This window comes from Penicillium hispanicum (assembly GCF_028827665.1).
Source record: "Penicillium hispanicum strain IBT 35686 chromosome Unknown utg000006l_segment0_segment0, whole genome shotgun sequence".
Lineage (NCBI taxonomy): Eukaryota > Fungi > Ascomycota > Eurotiomycetes > Eurotiales > Aspergillaceae > Penicillium > Penicillium hispanicum.
In genome coordinates this window covers 1,804,628-1,819,012 of record NW_026623198.1, presented here as the reverse complement: position 1 = coordinate 1,819,012, position 14,385 = coordinate 1,804,628, and the positions used below count along the sequence as shown (strand labels likewise).

Here is a 14,385-nt window from a genome sequence, read left to right as displayed (position 1 = left end):
CAAAAGGCGAAAATCACAATCCCACGCCGCTGCTATGCGAAATGTTTCCACGGATGCCAGGATCAAGGAGGGTATTGTACAGCCCAAACAAAATGAAGTCGGAAACCACGTAGAACTGAAGAGACGGAAAAAAAAAACAAAGAATGTCCGGATGATGCAATGTTGCCTCCCCTCCTTCATATCTCCATACTCATCTCACATATTATCTTCCTCGTATCTATTCGGTCGATCGGTCGCCCGATCGCCGCTGCGTAAAACTGCGTCGGATACTCTCACCCCAGGCGGAGTTGTCCAACGAGTTCATCACTTCCTGTACGCTCATGGCGCTATTCTGTCGTGAATGGTCGGTACTGGGTGCTGAGTCGCGGCGCTCGATGGAATCGAATGACATGCGCTCACCGTACATATGGCGCGGTGTGCGGGACGGGCTGATACTGGACCACTCAGTTGGCGTGCTATGACCGGATGAGCGATCGGTCAGGGTGGTGTCCAGACGAGGTAGATCGGCCCGTCGTGTGGTTGGGCTGGACTCGGCCCGCCGGTGAGAGGTGGACGTCGGCGAAAGCATTGGCGCGAACGGGCTCTCCGGGTCGGGCTGGGTCTGCGGCGTCATCGCCCCCGGGGCCACCTCACGGTCTGAAGACTCACCAGGGTCGTCGACGTAGATCTCCGGCACAGTGAACTGTGGAACGGTGTTCATGCGGCCGGACCTCTTGCGGTCGATCGCCCGCCGGAACTCCCGTGACCAATACAGGGTGTCAAAGAAGCCGATGACAGTATTGCGACGGACAGCTTCCTCCACACGCTGCAGTCGGGCACGGCGACGAAGGAATTCCTCCAGACGGAGACTCTTACTGTCACTAATGACGTTGTAATGGGCTAGTATCATGAGGCACTGGTGGAAGGAGATGCCACGATCGGGGTCGGCAGAGACAAGAACTTCTTCGTAGAAGGCGTTCAGCCGCTGGCGCCGCTCCCGAATAGTGTCAACCGGGATACGATTGATGATACGAGAGAGTTGCTCGAGGTTGACACTATCCATCATTCCAAGCGAGTTCGGCTGCGTCGAATGCACCGAGTCGCGTGACCGCATATTCATCGAGTGGAATGAGTGCATCGAATCCCGTGGCTTGATGCGGCACTGGTCTAGAATGGCACCAACCGTAAATTCTCCATCATAGATCCGCATTGCAAAGACACCAGACAGTTCCTATAGTTCAAGATTAGTCATCTAAGAATTGCCCTCGATATTGGCTGTTCACTTACCCCAAGTAACCGAGGGAACTGCTCTTTGGATATAAACTCCGTGCCGTCCGGGTCATACGTAGCCCAAGCCTGCTTGAATCGGCGAATTTCCTCGCGGCTGAGCACGTATAGCCCGCTGCTTCGTTGGTAGACATAAGAGAAACTCTCGAAGATGAGTGAAACAAACAGCGAGACGAAAATGTACATGCTGATGATGTTCCATAGGATGAACAAGGACCGAGCCCATGCGGCACTGCCGCAGTCATCGTCGAGGAAGTCGGAATCGTAGGTGCACATGGGAGGCTGCATGGTGGCAAAATCCTCCATGATCTCGTTCCACCCTTCTCCACAACTGGTCTTGAAAAGCAGGATCAATGCCTTGGGGACATCTCGGAAGTTGATGTTGTGATCTTCACTGCTTCCAAACTTGGTGAGGCCAAAGGCCTGGTTCATGGCGATGCCGAACACCAAGAAAAGGACAAACCAAGTCGCAAGAAGGTTTCCAATTACTGGTAAACTGGCGGCGGCTGTCTTAAACAACTGATCCAGTTGGTTGTTTCGTGGAATGAGGAGCAGCGCAATCGAGACGAGGAAAAGCTTGTTCGCTTCAAGAACGGCTTGAGTCGGATATGAAATGTGCAGAATAGTCGAAACAAATGCACCAGGCACGGCCAAAATTGAGTAGAGATCCCATGAGCTTCGACTGAAACGATGCCACCCAAGGCCGATAAATCGGATGAGGACATTCGCGACGTGGACGAACATCAAGACGAAAAACAAAATTGCTAGGTTTGGTTAGTGAATTGCAAGTGATGCCAAAGTGAACGAGAGAACCCACAGCGAGTTGTTTCCCACCATTCGGGTTCAGGATAGTACTCCAGCACTAGGAGGAGTAGATGCAGCACTAAAGCACTAGTGACAAGTCGTGCCCACCGGCCATGCTTTTTGACGGCTACACGATAGCACCAAAGTTGCCACTTACTGCTCTTCTCATTGAAAGAGCGTTTCGACGGTGAAATCTGCCGAAGGAGCTTCCGCAACTCCAACCACGATCGTTGCTCAGCAGTCAAGAAGGCAACACCGGTCTGTTCTGTGTAGTTACGCATGAACACGGACACGAAGAGCGTCAAGACAAACACAGCTCCCAGAAGATTGAAGACAACGAAGAAAAGACCATTCTCTGGCGCTGCGGAATCCTGAGGTTGGATGCCCTTGCCGATGATACTCATTGCGCTATCCTGGACATCAATCCATCCCTCTTGGGACACAATCTGGAAGAGGATGAAGAGAGAATCGCCGAAATTGTCGAAGTCGTAATATGGATTGGAAGCGACACGTGGGGCTAGCACATCCCAATTATATGGCGAGCTGGCATATTCGTTGACGCAGTTTGTCAAGTTCCCTGCAAAGTTGTTGTCGTTGCAACTGATCATTTGCCCATTGAACAAGTTCACACCATAGATAGCAAAAGGGATCAGGAAACTCATGGAGACGGCTGCCGCAGCTATGACTTTCCATCCTCCGACAATAATCACCGAGTGAAAAGTGTCTTTGGCACTGTCGCTGACATTGAGCAAACGTAGAGCTCTCAGTGCTTTGAAAGCGCCAATGGCTCTAGAAACACTCCAATCCTGCCTGATGGAACTTCCAACAGTGATCCAAAGGGTTATCAACACGACTCCGTCGATAAAGCCCCAGGAGCTTCGGAAGTACGCATTGGGCGTCCAGAAGAATCCATCGGCGATTACCTTGATCATTGTTTCCACTGTGAAGACCACAGCGAAGCCCATATCCGTGTAGACGAACCAGTTACGATTGGTGCGGAAGTACTGACGCTGGTACAAGGGTGTCGTGATGCACGCAAGAAGCACCATTGCCACAATGGCTGCGTAGATAAAGGCCGAAAATGAGTACCACACCGGTTTGTATGGGTCCACGCCTTCGACTCGCTGATTGCCTCGCCCAGGCCCAACAATTCGCTGGCAGAACTTCCGAACTGGATTTTGCGGCGAGAAAATAAACAGCGATTTGTTGTAGTTAGGATGCTTGACTAGGTATTCTCGCTGCGCTCGCTTCCTCGCCTCTGCCGCCGACACAACTTCTTTGGCCATGGTCCTGGGATCCAGTTCTTCGTATGCCCGGGAGAACTTGAGCTTGGAGTAAAACGGGTTTGGCTCTCGACGCATGAGAATTGCACTGGCCTTGGTCCACAGTTGCGAAAGAAAGCCCGGTTGAATGGTCTCTGAAGCTGCACCTCCGGGGAGTACACTGACTCTGCGTCGGTTTCCTGACTCTTGTTCCCGTTCCTTTTCTTCTTCATCGTCGTCAAGAAATTCGCGGACGACAGCATCCTTGAGCAGCAGCTCCAGCGCGGCTGGTCCATGATCCAGGGGATCCTTGTAACGAGCTGAATCTCGACCCAGTCGGAAAATCTTTGAAAGGGCGAGATTTCCCTGAGACGGACCACCAATATGTTTCTGTTCCAGGAATGCGCGTACCTGTTGCATTCGCTTCTCGTCTTCTGAGACATCGAAGCTCTCTTGAATGACAGCGATGAACATGTTCAGAATGATGAAATTGGCCACGATGAACCACAAAATGAGAAATGCCGCGGAGATCCATCCGGTATTGAAGTTGACTGTGTAGGCAGTGGCATTATACAAGATGGTGGTCCAGTTCTCGCTTGACAGGATTTGATACATGCCAAGGAAAGAGTTGTAGATATCAGCGAAAGTGATGCTGATTGAATTGCCATCCGGGTCTTCCGAGGGAATCTGGCTTCGGAAAAGCTGGGTCGCAAAGATAGCCGCCAGAAATGTCATGAGGAACAAGAAGAGGATGAGATTGAGCAGACCGACAACATTGCGGAAAACGACCATAATAAGCTTTCTAGTCACAGAGAATGCCAGCACAACTCGGTAGACCCGAAGGATTTGGAAGAGGGTGAGAACGGTATATGCACGACCTGAGTGCCTGATAGGAGGTATCTGAATGATGCACGTTATGACCGCAAGAAAGAGGTCAGTCCAATTTTGTCGCTTCCGGTGAAAGACTCGCCAATCCGAGGCGAAGCGGATGATGATCTCGATCAGGAGAACTAAGGTGACGACAGTCTCCGTATCATCGAGGAATTGCTCTTGCTGCGTTGACATATCGGAGCTTCTAAAAGCTTGAACACAGAGATCAAAGAAGATGATACAGACCCAAACCCATTCAGTCTTATCATAGATGCGCTTGAGAGTACTTGCTTTTCGAGCCGAGGTTTCGTCATCTTCGACAGGGTCTAGCTTTTGAACGGCGAAAGCACTGCGCTGGCTTTCTTCTCGAATCACCTGGAACGAGTGTGTGATGACTGCAACCAGCAAGTTAACCAGCCACAGACTCAATAGAACCAGGCCAAAAGCGAAGAACAGCGCCGCGGCGAGATAATCACTGTCAGTAGTATAGTAGAGCAGATCGGTGAAAGTATTGGAGCTCATGATGACAAAAACCAACTCCAGTGATTGGACGATATTATCGAAGCTCACAGTACCATTGTAGGGGTTTGTTCCTTCTATGCACAACGAGCCTTGGGGACACATGTACCCTTTTAGTTTAGAATTGACCGAAGGGACACCGGAGGCATCGAGCCAAGGCATTTTCTCTCCTGTGGAATTGTCGAGGTACCCACCACAGAATTGAAGCGTACCATAGGCGTCGTTTGAGGTAAAGTTGCTCTGACCCTCAGGGTCAACCCAAAGACATGTCCTTCGGAAGCTGGACTTGAAGCTTTGGATGCCGACGATGGCGAAGAGAAGCCAGAAGAAGGAGATAAGGAATGCAACGTGGACTAGAAGAGGAGCAGCTCGTTTGAGACTTCGAAGAATCACCTGTAGAAAATCAGCAAGTGAGTCCAAATAGACGGATTACCAGAGCTCAAGCCATACAGATGTGCCATTGGTAAGGGAAAGAAGGCGCAGGATTCGAAGAGAGCTCAACATGCGAAAGATGTAGAGTTGATGAGTCGCCTCCACGCCGTCTAGCGAGAGGAAGAAGGATATCCAGTAAGCAACAACGGCCACGAAGTCTAGTCGATTAAAAGAGTGTCGAAGGAAAGCTCGATGGGCGAGTCTGATACGGCGTTTCTGAAGGGGATCATCATAGGATGGAGCATCTAGTCCATTCATCCCAGTAAACGTCCGCAGAATGGAACTTTGCGGCTCGGCCTGAAGGAACGAAACTTTCTTGGTGGTCATCTGCCGATGGGGAGTGATCAGGTTCCTGCCCTTCTCCGCGATAGCTTTTCTGATGCCCAGAGACCGGTTAAGAGTGCTGTACTCTGCCGGATTGAAGATCAAGCCAGACACTAGAATCTTGGCGCCAATCTCGAGGGTATATATGGCGAAAATGATAAACAAAATATAGTCCAGGGGTGTGCTGCCCCACCGCACCGCCATGGGACGGTCAAAGACTGATTGCGAAGATTCCACAATCAACAATATGGTGTGAATGATGATGATAACCAGAATGAAAGGCTCCATGAACGAATGAACAAGGATATCACAAAGCCAAAGTCGAAGGGGATGGTTGGGACCGAGTATACCGAGTGATCTACCTCGGAATGGGTTGTTTCGATACCTCCACATTCTCGATGAAGCCCGCTTCTCTCTGGGTGGTAGATCTCCAGGAACAGAATCGTGAGCAAAATTTGGCATTGCAGGCAGAGCTGGGGGGCCATCCAAACGTGCATTTTTGTGGGATTCTTCCCTCTCAATGGACTGTTGGACGACTTCCGGCTCATTACTCAGGTTGACCACACGTTGCGACATAGACTTGACCATCGAGCTTGCGCGTTGCAACGCTCCACCGGAAGCTGAGGGAGAGAGGGAGCGAGACCGAGCACTACTGCCGCGGCCGCGGCCCAGTCCATCTTCGAGATGCGGAAGATCATCGCCTAGTCGTGAACCGCTCGCGGAATGCGCGCCACTGTCAGTGCTCTGGCGTCCCTGCGGAGCGGATGCACCACTGATCGGCTGAAGATATCGAGGGTCGGTAAGTCCTGCTGTGTCGTCTTCAGCGTCTGCGGGCGGAGCGTAGTGCTCGGGATCGTGGGAATGGTAGGTATCTAACGGGATGTTGTCGAGATCGGAGGCGTTGTCATTGAAGTCGTGCAGGGCTGAGGAACCTGACAATGCCTCTGTCGAATTCGGGCCGTCGAAAGTGATACCGAACGACATCGCCTGGGCCAGTTCGCCCAAATCATCGTGGGCAATGTCGGCCTCGGCGGTACGGGGTGCCGACCGAAACGGATTCCTGCTTGCTCCCACCGGATCGACCGGTGAATCCTCCGCGACACTCTGATATTGCCTCCGTGAGCCTCCCCGGATCAACGAACGTCCTGAGAAGAGACCACTCCCTGCGGTACTGGCGCGACCTCTGCGGTCGTCGTCTGCAAGGGCATCCAACCTCGATAGGTCTTGGAGGGGTATGTGATTCGTGGATGGGCTGTGACCATCATCCAGGTTGGTATTCGGCGCCATCGTCAGGCTGAATCAGGACTTATCGAATTGCAGACATCGCCGGCCGAGATCTTGCTGTTGAAACACCAGTGTACCGGGACGGGGTGGGATAGGCGGGAGGGGAGGTCTCTCAGGGGAACACGTCGGAGGGCAGCTGGGAAGGAGACAAGTAGGATGACAAGAGCAAAACGGCCAGAGCATCACAGAGCCAAGAACCCAGGCGCAATGGGGCCGTCACGGTGGCAGTTGGAGCGTGTCTGAGCCAAAAAGTGACCGCTGTCCAATGCAAATGTTCAAGGCCGGTCGCAAACCCACCAAAACGGAAGCGCTCGGCGGCATGCGTGATCATTGGCCAACCCTACTTAGTCTGCTTAGGCGTTCCTCCGTTCGCCGTGGCTAAGGAATGCACCGCCGCGTTGCTCTCTCGCGCTATCTATGACTCCTAAAACTCAATGACACGATCCTACGCTGCGTGAAACGCGAAAAGGTCAAGCCACCTCTGTTTAGGATATTAACCGTTGCTTTCTACGGCCAATGCTATCGCAATGGATGACGACGCCTCATAGGAAAAAAAAAATAGTGTTGCCTGGTGGGGTTCCGCTACCAAAAATAGTTCGCAAAACAAAATGTATTGAATTATTCTTCAGTGATCAATCCGTTTCCATCTGGCCCGACTCGTCCTTGGATTTAACATGTTGCCGAACGCCGTCCAAAAATGCCTCCACCGCATCTCCACCACCCAGAGGCACGCCGCCTCGACGCATAAACCCACCATTGGTGACCGGAATCTGTAAGGCCTCACTGATGCTGGGGAGCCCGCCATCGCGGAGGGCCACGGTGAGGCTGGCCAAGCTTTGCATGAACTGAGGGGATCGGAGCACTTTGCGGAGAATGTCTTTCTTTTGAGAGAGTTCCAGGGACAGTAGAGCCGCCTGGGCGAGCTCGGGGTCGGTATCAGCTTCGCCGGCCTCGGCATTGCCCTGGGCCAGCAGAAGCAGTGCCGGTGGCAGGAAGCTCAGGAGATGGTCGGCGGTGGATTCGTCAGCGGATTCAATGAATGGCAGGGTGGTCGAAGGAGGAAGCAGGTCTTGAAGTGTCGTAGATGGTCGTTCAGGGTCCTGGGACTGGCGTTGACCCCCCAGAGACCGCAAGAAATCTTGGACTACCGATGATGGATCCGAATCGGCAGCCGCACTGGAAGCCGAAGCAAAACAGGGTTAGGTATTCGTAGCTCCAAATGAAGCGGACAGAGATATGTACCTACGCTCGTCCACCGTCGGCACCGCCTTCTCTCGATTCCTGGCCCTCTTCGCGAACATCTCCTCCCGTCGCATCGGCACCAGCTCCGCCGCTGCTTCCTCCATGGTTGTGGCTCGGATCATGATCAACACCCTCCACATCCTCCATAGTCTCGTCATCGTCCCCGCCGGATCCTCGCCGGGTCAGGTTGGAGATCTCGTGCTCCACATCCACGTCTTCGCCCTGCAGCAGAACATCGACGATTTCACCCAGTTTCAGATCCCGAGGACTGAACCAACTGGGGTCGCCACTCTCATGTTGAGATTGGGACTGCATCCAGAAGAGATACCGCTGAGAGCTAGATGAGAACTTCAAAACAAACACCCGGCCATTTGTAGCATCCTTGCCGAACGGTTTGTAGGGCGTGAAGCTTCCATCTGTGGGAACCATCACCAGATCGAGTTCGGGCTCGTCGAGGGGGGCACTGCGGGGGCGCCAGCAGAAGTGCACCAGCTCATCTTCGGAGTAAAGATAGATGTAGCCGGGGGTGGGCTTGGGCTTGACCGTAGCAGGGGTAGAGGAGCTCTGGATTTGAGTGATCAGTCAGATATTAAAAGATCACCGCAGTGGGGGGCAATTGGATAGGGGCATTGAGCTGGTTCGGCACACCACGTACATCGAGGTCGCAGATACCTGCTTTGAAAGTGATGATGGGAGCTATCGACATGCTGGGCAGGTCAGATAAAGAAGCCAGCAACTGTATAAGCGCAGTCAATACAATGGGTCCACAGGGAGAAGATGATAAAATGCAGGTGACAAGGTAGTGGCTCAAAACTGCGGAGGGAAGCTTCAAGATACGTCAGTTCCTGTTTGTGGTGAGCAGCTGACTTGCACTACTTGAGTGTCTTGGCCACCGTTGTCACCGCCTCAGGCACCAAGCCCTGAACAACGCAGTAAGGCAGTAAGGCATCAATATATTGACCAATAATGTGGTCCGTGCGTAGATTTCGCCCCATCGGTGATACAACTTCAATCTCGAAGGGGCACTGCCACTCTATATAGGAAATATAGGATATCGAAATCCAGGTCTAGACGGTCAAATGGGTCATACACGAAAGAATATAGCCTATCTATGCGAGACTTGGGTTATTAACTCTCGGGCAACATACCTTTGGAAACTTGGTAACGGATGCGATTGGCTGACTGTTAGCTGTTAGTTGGCTCATCTTTACTTGGCGTGTATTACGCATCTATAGTCCTTTTAAGCACCATACAAGATAGTTTCCATGTACTAGTTATAGACAGTGTCTACGCTTTTCTCTAGTGGTACGGTTTCCTGTTTTCAGACCCCGGGATTCCGCGAGTAAAATGCCGTAAATTGCCGTAAACCCCGACTAGCGAGCCCAAAAGCCCGCCGCATTGCCGACGATACCTGGGGAAATAAATAGCAGCAGGCAGTCGCTGTTTAATTAGATCAAACGCTGTTTATTTCTATTGATTATCGTTCCTAAGAAAAAGGTCAACTGAGTCATTCGGAATGGCACCTCTCAAAATCCTCATCTGCGGCGGTGGTTGTGCTGGACCAGCACTGGCCTTCTGGCTCGCCCATGCTGGTCACCAAGTCACCGTGGTGGAACGCTTCCCTGCTCTCCGGGCCACTGGTGCGCAAATTGATCTTCGTGCTCAAGGCATTGAAGTGGCCAAGCGCATGGGACTCCTCGACGCTATTCGCAGCCAGCTTGTTGACGAAGAGGGAGTCAACATAGTCGATACCAACGGTGGTATATGGGCGACTATTATGGCCAACAAGTCAGGCAAAGGAGCCCAATCTTTGACATCTGAGTTTGAAATTATGCGAGGAGATCTTGTTCGGCTTCTTTATAACGCAACGCAAAATGATGTGCAATATATTTTCGGCAAAACCGTCGAGAATGTCGAGCAAGATGACCAGCAAGTGACCGCTCACTTCTCTGATGGATCCTCCGGCAACTATGATCTTCTCGTCGGAGCGGATGGTCAAGGCTCGCGCATTCGAAAAGCTATTCGTCCAGACTCCCCATCTCCATACCGCCGATTGGGTGTACACATGGCGTATTGGTTCATCCCGCGCGAGAAAGGCGACACCAACATTCGCCATACTTGTATCCTCCCCGGGGGGCGCATGATTATGCGTCGAAGCCACAGCCCCACGGAATCTCAGGTCTACTTCTTCCTCCGAGACGATGATCCAGAGTTATCAAGCATACCCCGGGCTTCGGTCGAAAAGCAGAAGGAGTTCTGGACCCGGAAATTCCAGGGTGGAGGATGGCAAATTGACCGATTCCTGGAGGGCATGAAAACCACCACCAATTGGTACTGCCAGGAAGTTGTCCAAGTCCACATTGACAGTTGGCACAAGGGCCGCATAGCTCTTCTTGCCGATGCGGCTCACTGTGCCTCGCCCTTTAGCGGTATGGGCACGACGGGCAGCTTGGTCGGGGCATACGTCTTGGCCGGCGAGATCACTCAGAATGCGGACGATTTGCCTCGAGCCCTTGAGAATTACGAGAGGACTCTACGGCCATTTGTGAAGGAGATCCAAGAACTGAACCCTGCTGCCATTCAACTGGGACTTCCGGAGTCACAATGGGGCGTCAAAATTATCCTGTTCCTAGCGAAGATTTGTTGCTGGCTTCGCATTCCGGAGCTACTCGTCCGCATTATGCCGGAAAAGAAGGGGGGCTGGGAATTGCCAGAATATCCGGGGCTCCAGCGGGGTCAGTAGGGGATGAGAGTCAGGATTGATGTATCTCAGGAGAGAAGAAAGTGATCGCGATGTACATACATAGTCTACACCTTGGAGTGAATTGTGAATTATTTGTGCCTACCACACTGAATCGTACATGCACCATGCACCTAGACTGTTCCTACTCTCTTTGACCTGCTCTGTAAAATGTAATTTTTCATAGAAGATGGCGCGGCCGGGCGATATAGGGCATCGAATCCATCCATGAAGGGATCGACCCGCCGGGATGGTGATGAGTCAGCACAATCGGTTCGGCTAACCAGTATCACGTGAGATAGGGCTTGTTCTTCCCACAAACCCTCATGCTGGACTCCACCCGCAAGTCCGCACATCAACCTCCAACACCCAACCCCCAACCCGACAACCACCTACACCATCTTCGTCCCAGCAGCCACCATGTCGGACGCTACTGTTGGCCAGACGAAGCAGTTTGGAAAGGGTCAGCGGACTGTGCCGCACCCGGCCCAGAAGGCTCAGAAGTGGTACCCCGTGGACGATGAGTCGCAGCCCAAGAAAGTCAGTATACCCCGGCAATTGCGTGAAGGAACAAGAGGAGGAACTCGGCATGAACTGGTGGCTCGGATGCATGCGACAACGACGCCGGTCTCGTTGGAATCGTTCTCTATGAGCGAAACCCGACATTCCAACGAAGCCGGTGGCAGTTGGTGAAATTTGGGGAGGGCTCGGCCTCATACAAATACATCGCATCATCTGCCAGCATCGACCGTATCATGACGGGGAATTATTGCGAAAGCGCACAGCATTGGAAATCACAACGAATCGACTTTCTAACATATGTGTACATTACAGGTCCGCAAGACGCTGCGCCCCGCCAAGGTCCGCGAGAGCCTCCAGCCCGGTACCGTTCTGATCCTCCTTGCTGGCCGCTTCCGTGGCAAGCGTGTCATCCTCCTCAAGCACCTCGACCAGGGTGTGCTCCTTGTCACCGGCCCCTTCAAGATTAACGGTGTCCCCCTCCGCCGCGTGAACGCCCGCTACGTGATCGCCACCTCCAAGCGTGTTGACATCGCCGGTGTTGACTCCAAGACCCTGGAGAAGATCTCCGCCCCCGACTACTTCACCAAGGAGAAGAAGGCCGAGAAGAAGACCGAGGAGGCTTTCTTCAAGCAGGGCGAGAAGCCCGAGGTAGGTTTTTACAACTTATTTCAACAAGACTTTGATTTCCGCCGATGCTGACGTGCGGTGCTTCGCTATCACAGAAGAAGAAGGTTGCCAGCGCCCGTGCCACCGACCAGAAGGCTATCGACCAGTCCATCCTCGGCTCCATCAAGAAGGAGGACTTCCTCGGCAGCTACCTCGCCACCACTTTCAGCCTCCGGAGCGGTGACAAGCCCCACGAGATGAAGTGGTAAAAAAGTGCGCTGCGGCGGCCGCGGGTTCGGTAGATAGTTGGGGAGGACTCATCTTTCAACGAGGGGCGGCTTGACTGCAAATCGGCACTCGATTCGCGCGACGGAGGAGCAAATCTCATGATTCATGTAACTCAATACGGGATCCGTCTCTACATGCTTCGCTTTATTAGGGTCTGCGGTTAATTCGGACATCCGGCTGTTGTTTTCTTGTCTCACGGTACCTGTTCCCTTCGCGCGCGGCCGGTTCAGCATGCTCCCTCTCCCTTACGAGGGAAATGGGGGCCAGCCGTGATGTGAAGAAAGACTTCAAACAAAAAAAGATTAAAAAATACCTCGCTCCAGCAGCCTTGCTGGATTCTTTTCATGTTCAGTATGACATCTCCAATTTCCAGGTTCAGGCGGCAATCCAAAAATTGGGTATCTTTACTTTGGTATTTCGTATGGCTCTTACCTAAATATACCCGGACGCCCAGAAGATATGGCAGTAGGACTTGCATGATAGGTATGTAGATTTAAAGTGTGGATGCGTCCAGGGCTTTACTGTATTGTGTGCCGCGGGCGGGCGAGAAAAACGTAATTAACGCGGCATCTGGGGTTGGATATCCGTGCAAATATAAATCTCCACATTCTCTTTATTTTGACTCCAAGCCGAACGACATTCGCTGCAAACAACAGACATAAAAAGTTTCGTTCCGAACGTCAAAACAGTCATTTTACGTTACACTCAGTACAATTGAACCCCCTATTTAATCCCTACTTCTCTTTCGGCGCGAAGTTGTATTTCTCCGCAGAGTCCCCTCCCTAACCTTCCGCTTCGAAGCCTCGAGGGCCTTCCTGACCTTATCTTCGACCTCATGATCTTCAAATTCATCCAACAAATCATCTTCCACAGTCGAGTCTCCAACAGTAGTTCCACAAATCCAATCCAAGACCCCCCACGGCCCAAAGTTTCCTTCGCCATCGGTGATCAAGTGCGTATCAATGCGACGCGCGATTCCGCCCAAGAAGAAACTGGTCGGCATAATTGTATATCCAGAGTACGCAAAGGTTTCCTCAATAGACACCGTTGCCAAGTATAGGAGGTAGGTGAGCATGTGAAAGCGAAAGAGCATGGCCGGCGCGTAGGTCGGAATGAATCTGCCGACCAGATAGGCGAGCGGGTGGTCATAGTGCGCGGTCAGAGGGAACGGAGCCTTGAGCTCATGATACCAGGACTGGTGGTACTTCGCGATGAAAGACGTCTTGGAGTGGAGAACGTAGCGATGCAGGACGTAGGTCAGAATCTAGCCAGCAGGAAACAAGTCAGCAAACAGGAACTCTGAAGTCCAAGTAATGGATGCCGCTATCATGGGGAAATCATGTACCTCTCGTCCCAGCAGTCCGCGCGCAAGGTCCTTGAACATCTCCCAAGGCATTGGAAGCTTCATCGACACCTTCACTGCGCTGCGCATGGCCAGCCCTCGAACGAGTAGCGATTCAATCGCTGCCTGCGTCGCAATTCCCAGACACATGTTGAGCAATGCCCATCCTGCTACTTTGAGCTCCTTTGCACGAATCCGCCCTCGTTTCTTGCCCCCGGGTAACCCGGACTCGCCTTGCGCCTTAACGACCACCGATGCCGACGGGGTGAGGATGTCGAAAAGGAAGAACAGAAGGGATGGAATCGCATAGAACAAGATGCGTATGGCGGCCGTGCTGAAAAGCTCCACGCGCAGTGGAGGGTGTGACAGCACGAGGGTCGTCCATGTCATGTAGAAGAATATGAGGTTGAGGCTGGTCGTATAGGAGGACAGGGCCGGCACAAGGAAGAGGGAGAGGACGGGGATAGAGAAGATGGCGTCCATTGTATGGAATGTGCAGCTGCGACCACGCTGGAGCGTGATGGGGATTGGTTGAGGATAGAAATTATCAGTTATTGGGCTTGCGGTTTGATCGGTCGTATCTTCTGACACGGCGGAGAGAATTTTTGCTGTGATTGACTAGCGCCGTGGGAAATTCGATCTCGAAAATTGCGGCGACTAGATATTCGTTCTCGAAGACATTTCTCCAGTCGAGGGTTGGTCGTGCTGCGACATTCGTCAGTGGCGGACAGTCGCAGGAAATGAAACTGGAGTGGCAGGGGATGTCTCGGATCAGCACTACGTCACCACCGCCCGCATTCCGCGCGTGGCACTACAGATACTACGCGGGGGAGGGTCTACATAGAGACCATCGACTTGGAGATAACGCAATACTGATTTAAGCG

General features: G+C 52.5%; 5 protein-coding genes across 5 annotated transcripts; 2 read left to right on the top strand and 3 right to left on the bottom strand.

The window, feature by feature from the left end:
- Positions 1–217: 217 nt before the first annotated feature.
- Positions 218–6,764, bottom strand: cch1 (calcium channel protein CCH1; the record flags this gene model as incomplete). Its single annotated transcript, XM_056946167.1, has 4 exons — positions 218–1,210; positions 1,267–2,030; positions 2,084–5,114; positions 5,172–6,764. 4 exons carry the CDS (start codon positions 6,762–6,764, stop codon positions 218–220), a joined length of 6,381 nt encoding a protein of 2,126 aa, XP_056798166.1.
- A 629-nt stretch (positions 6,765–7,393) lies between these two features.
- N7459_006998 (uncharacterized protein) lies at positions 7,394–8,709 on the bottom strand (the record flags this gene model as incomplete). Its single annotated transcript, XM_056946166.1, has 3 exons — positions 7,394–7,937; positions 8,008–8,567; positions 8,659–8,709. 3 exons carry the CDS (start codon positions 8,707–8,709, stop codon positions 7,394–7,396), a joined length of 1,155 nt encoding a protein of 384 aa, XP_056798165.1.
- Positions 8,710–9,519: 810 nt separating this feature from the next.
- Positions 9,520–10,746, top strand: N7459_006997 (FAD/NAD(P)-binding domain-containing protein; the record flags this gene model as incomplete). Its single annotated transcript, XM_056946165.1, has 1 exon — positions 9,520–10,746. One exon carries the CDS (start codon positions 9,520–9,522, stop codon positions 10,744–10,746), a length of 1,227 nt encoding a protein of 408 aa, XP_056798164.1.
- Positions 10,747–11,163: 417 nt separating this feature from the next.
- N7459_006996 (60S ribosomal protein eL6) lies at positions 11,164–12,140 on the top strand (the record flags this gene model as incomplete). Its single annotated transcript, XM_056946164.1, has 3 exons — positions 11,164–11,283; positions 11,578–11,913; positions 11,988–12,140. The coding sequence occupies 3 exons, from the start codon at positions 11,164–11,166 to the stop codon at positions 12,138–12,140; spliced, it is 609 nt and encodes a 202-aa protein (XP_056798163.1).
- A 746-nt stretch (positions 12,141–12,886) lies between these two features.
- Positions 12,887–13,984, bottom strand: N7459_006995 (sterol desaturase family protein; the record flags this gene model as incomplete). Its single annotated transcript, XM_056946163.1, has 2 exons — positions 12,887–13,423; positions 13,505–13,984. 2 exons carry the CDS (start codon positions 13,982–13,984, stop codon positions 12,887–12,889), a joined length of 1,017 nt encoding a protein of 338 aa, XP_056798162.1.
- Between the last annotated feature and the right edge of the window lie 401 nt (positions 13,985–14,385).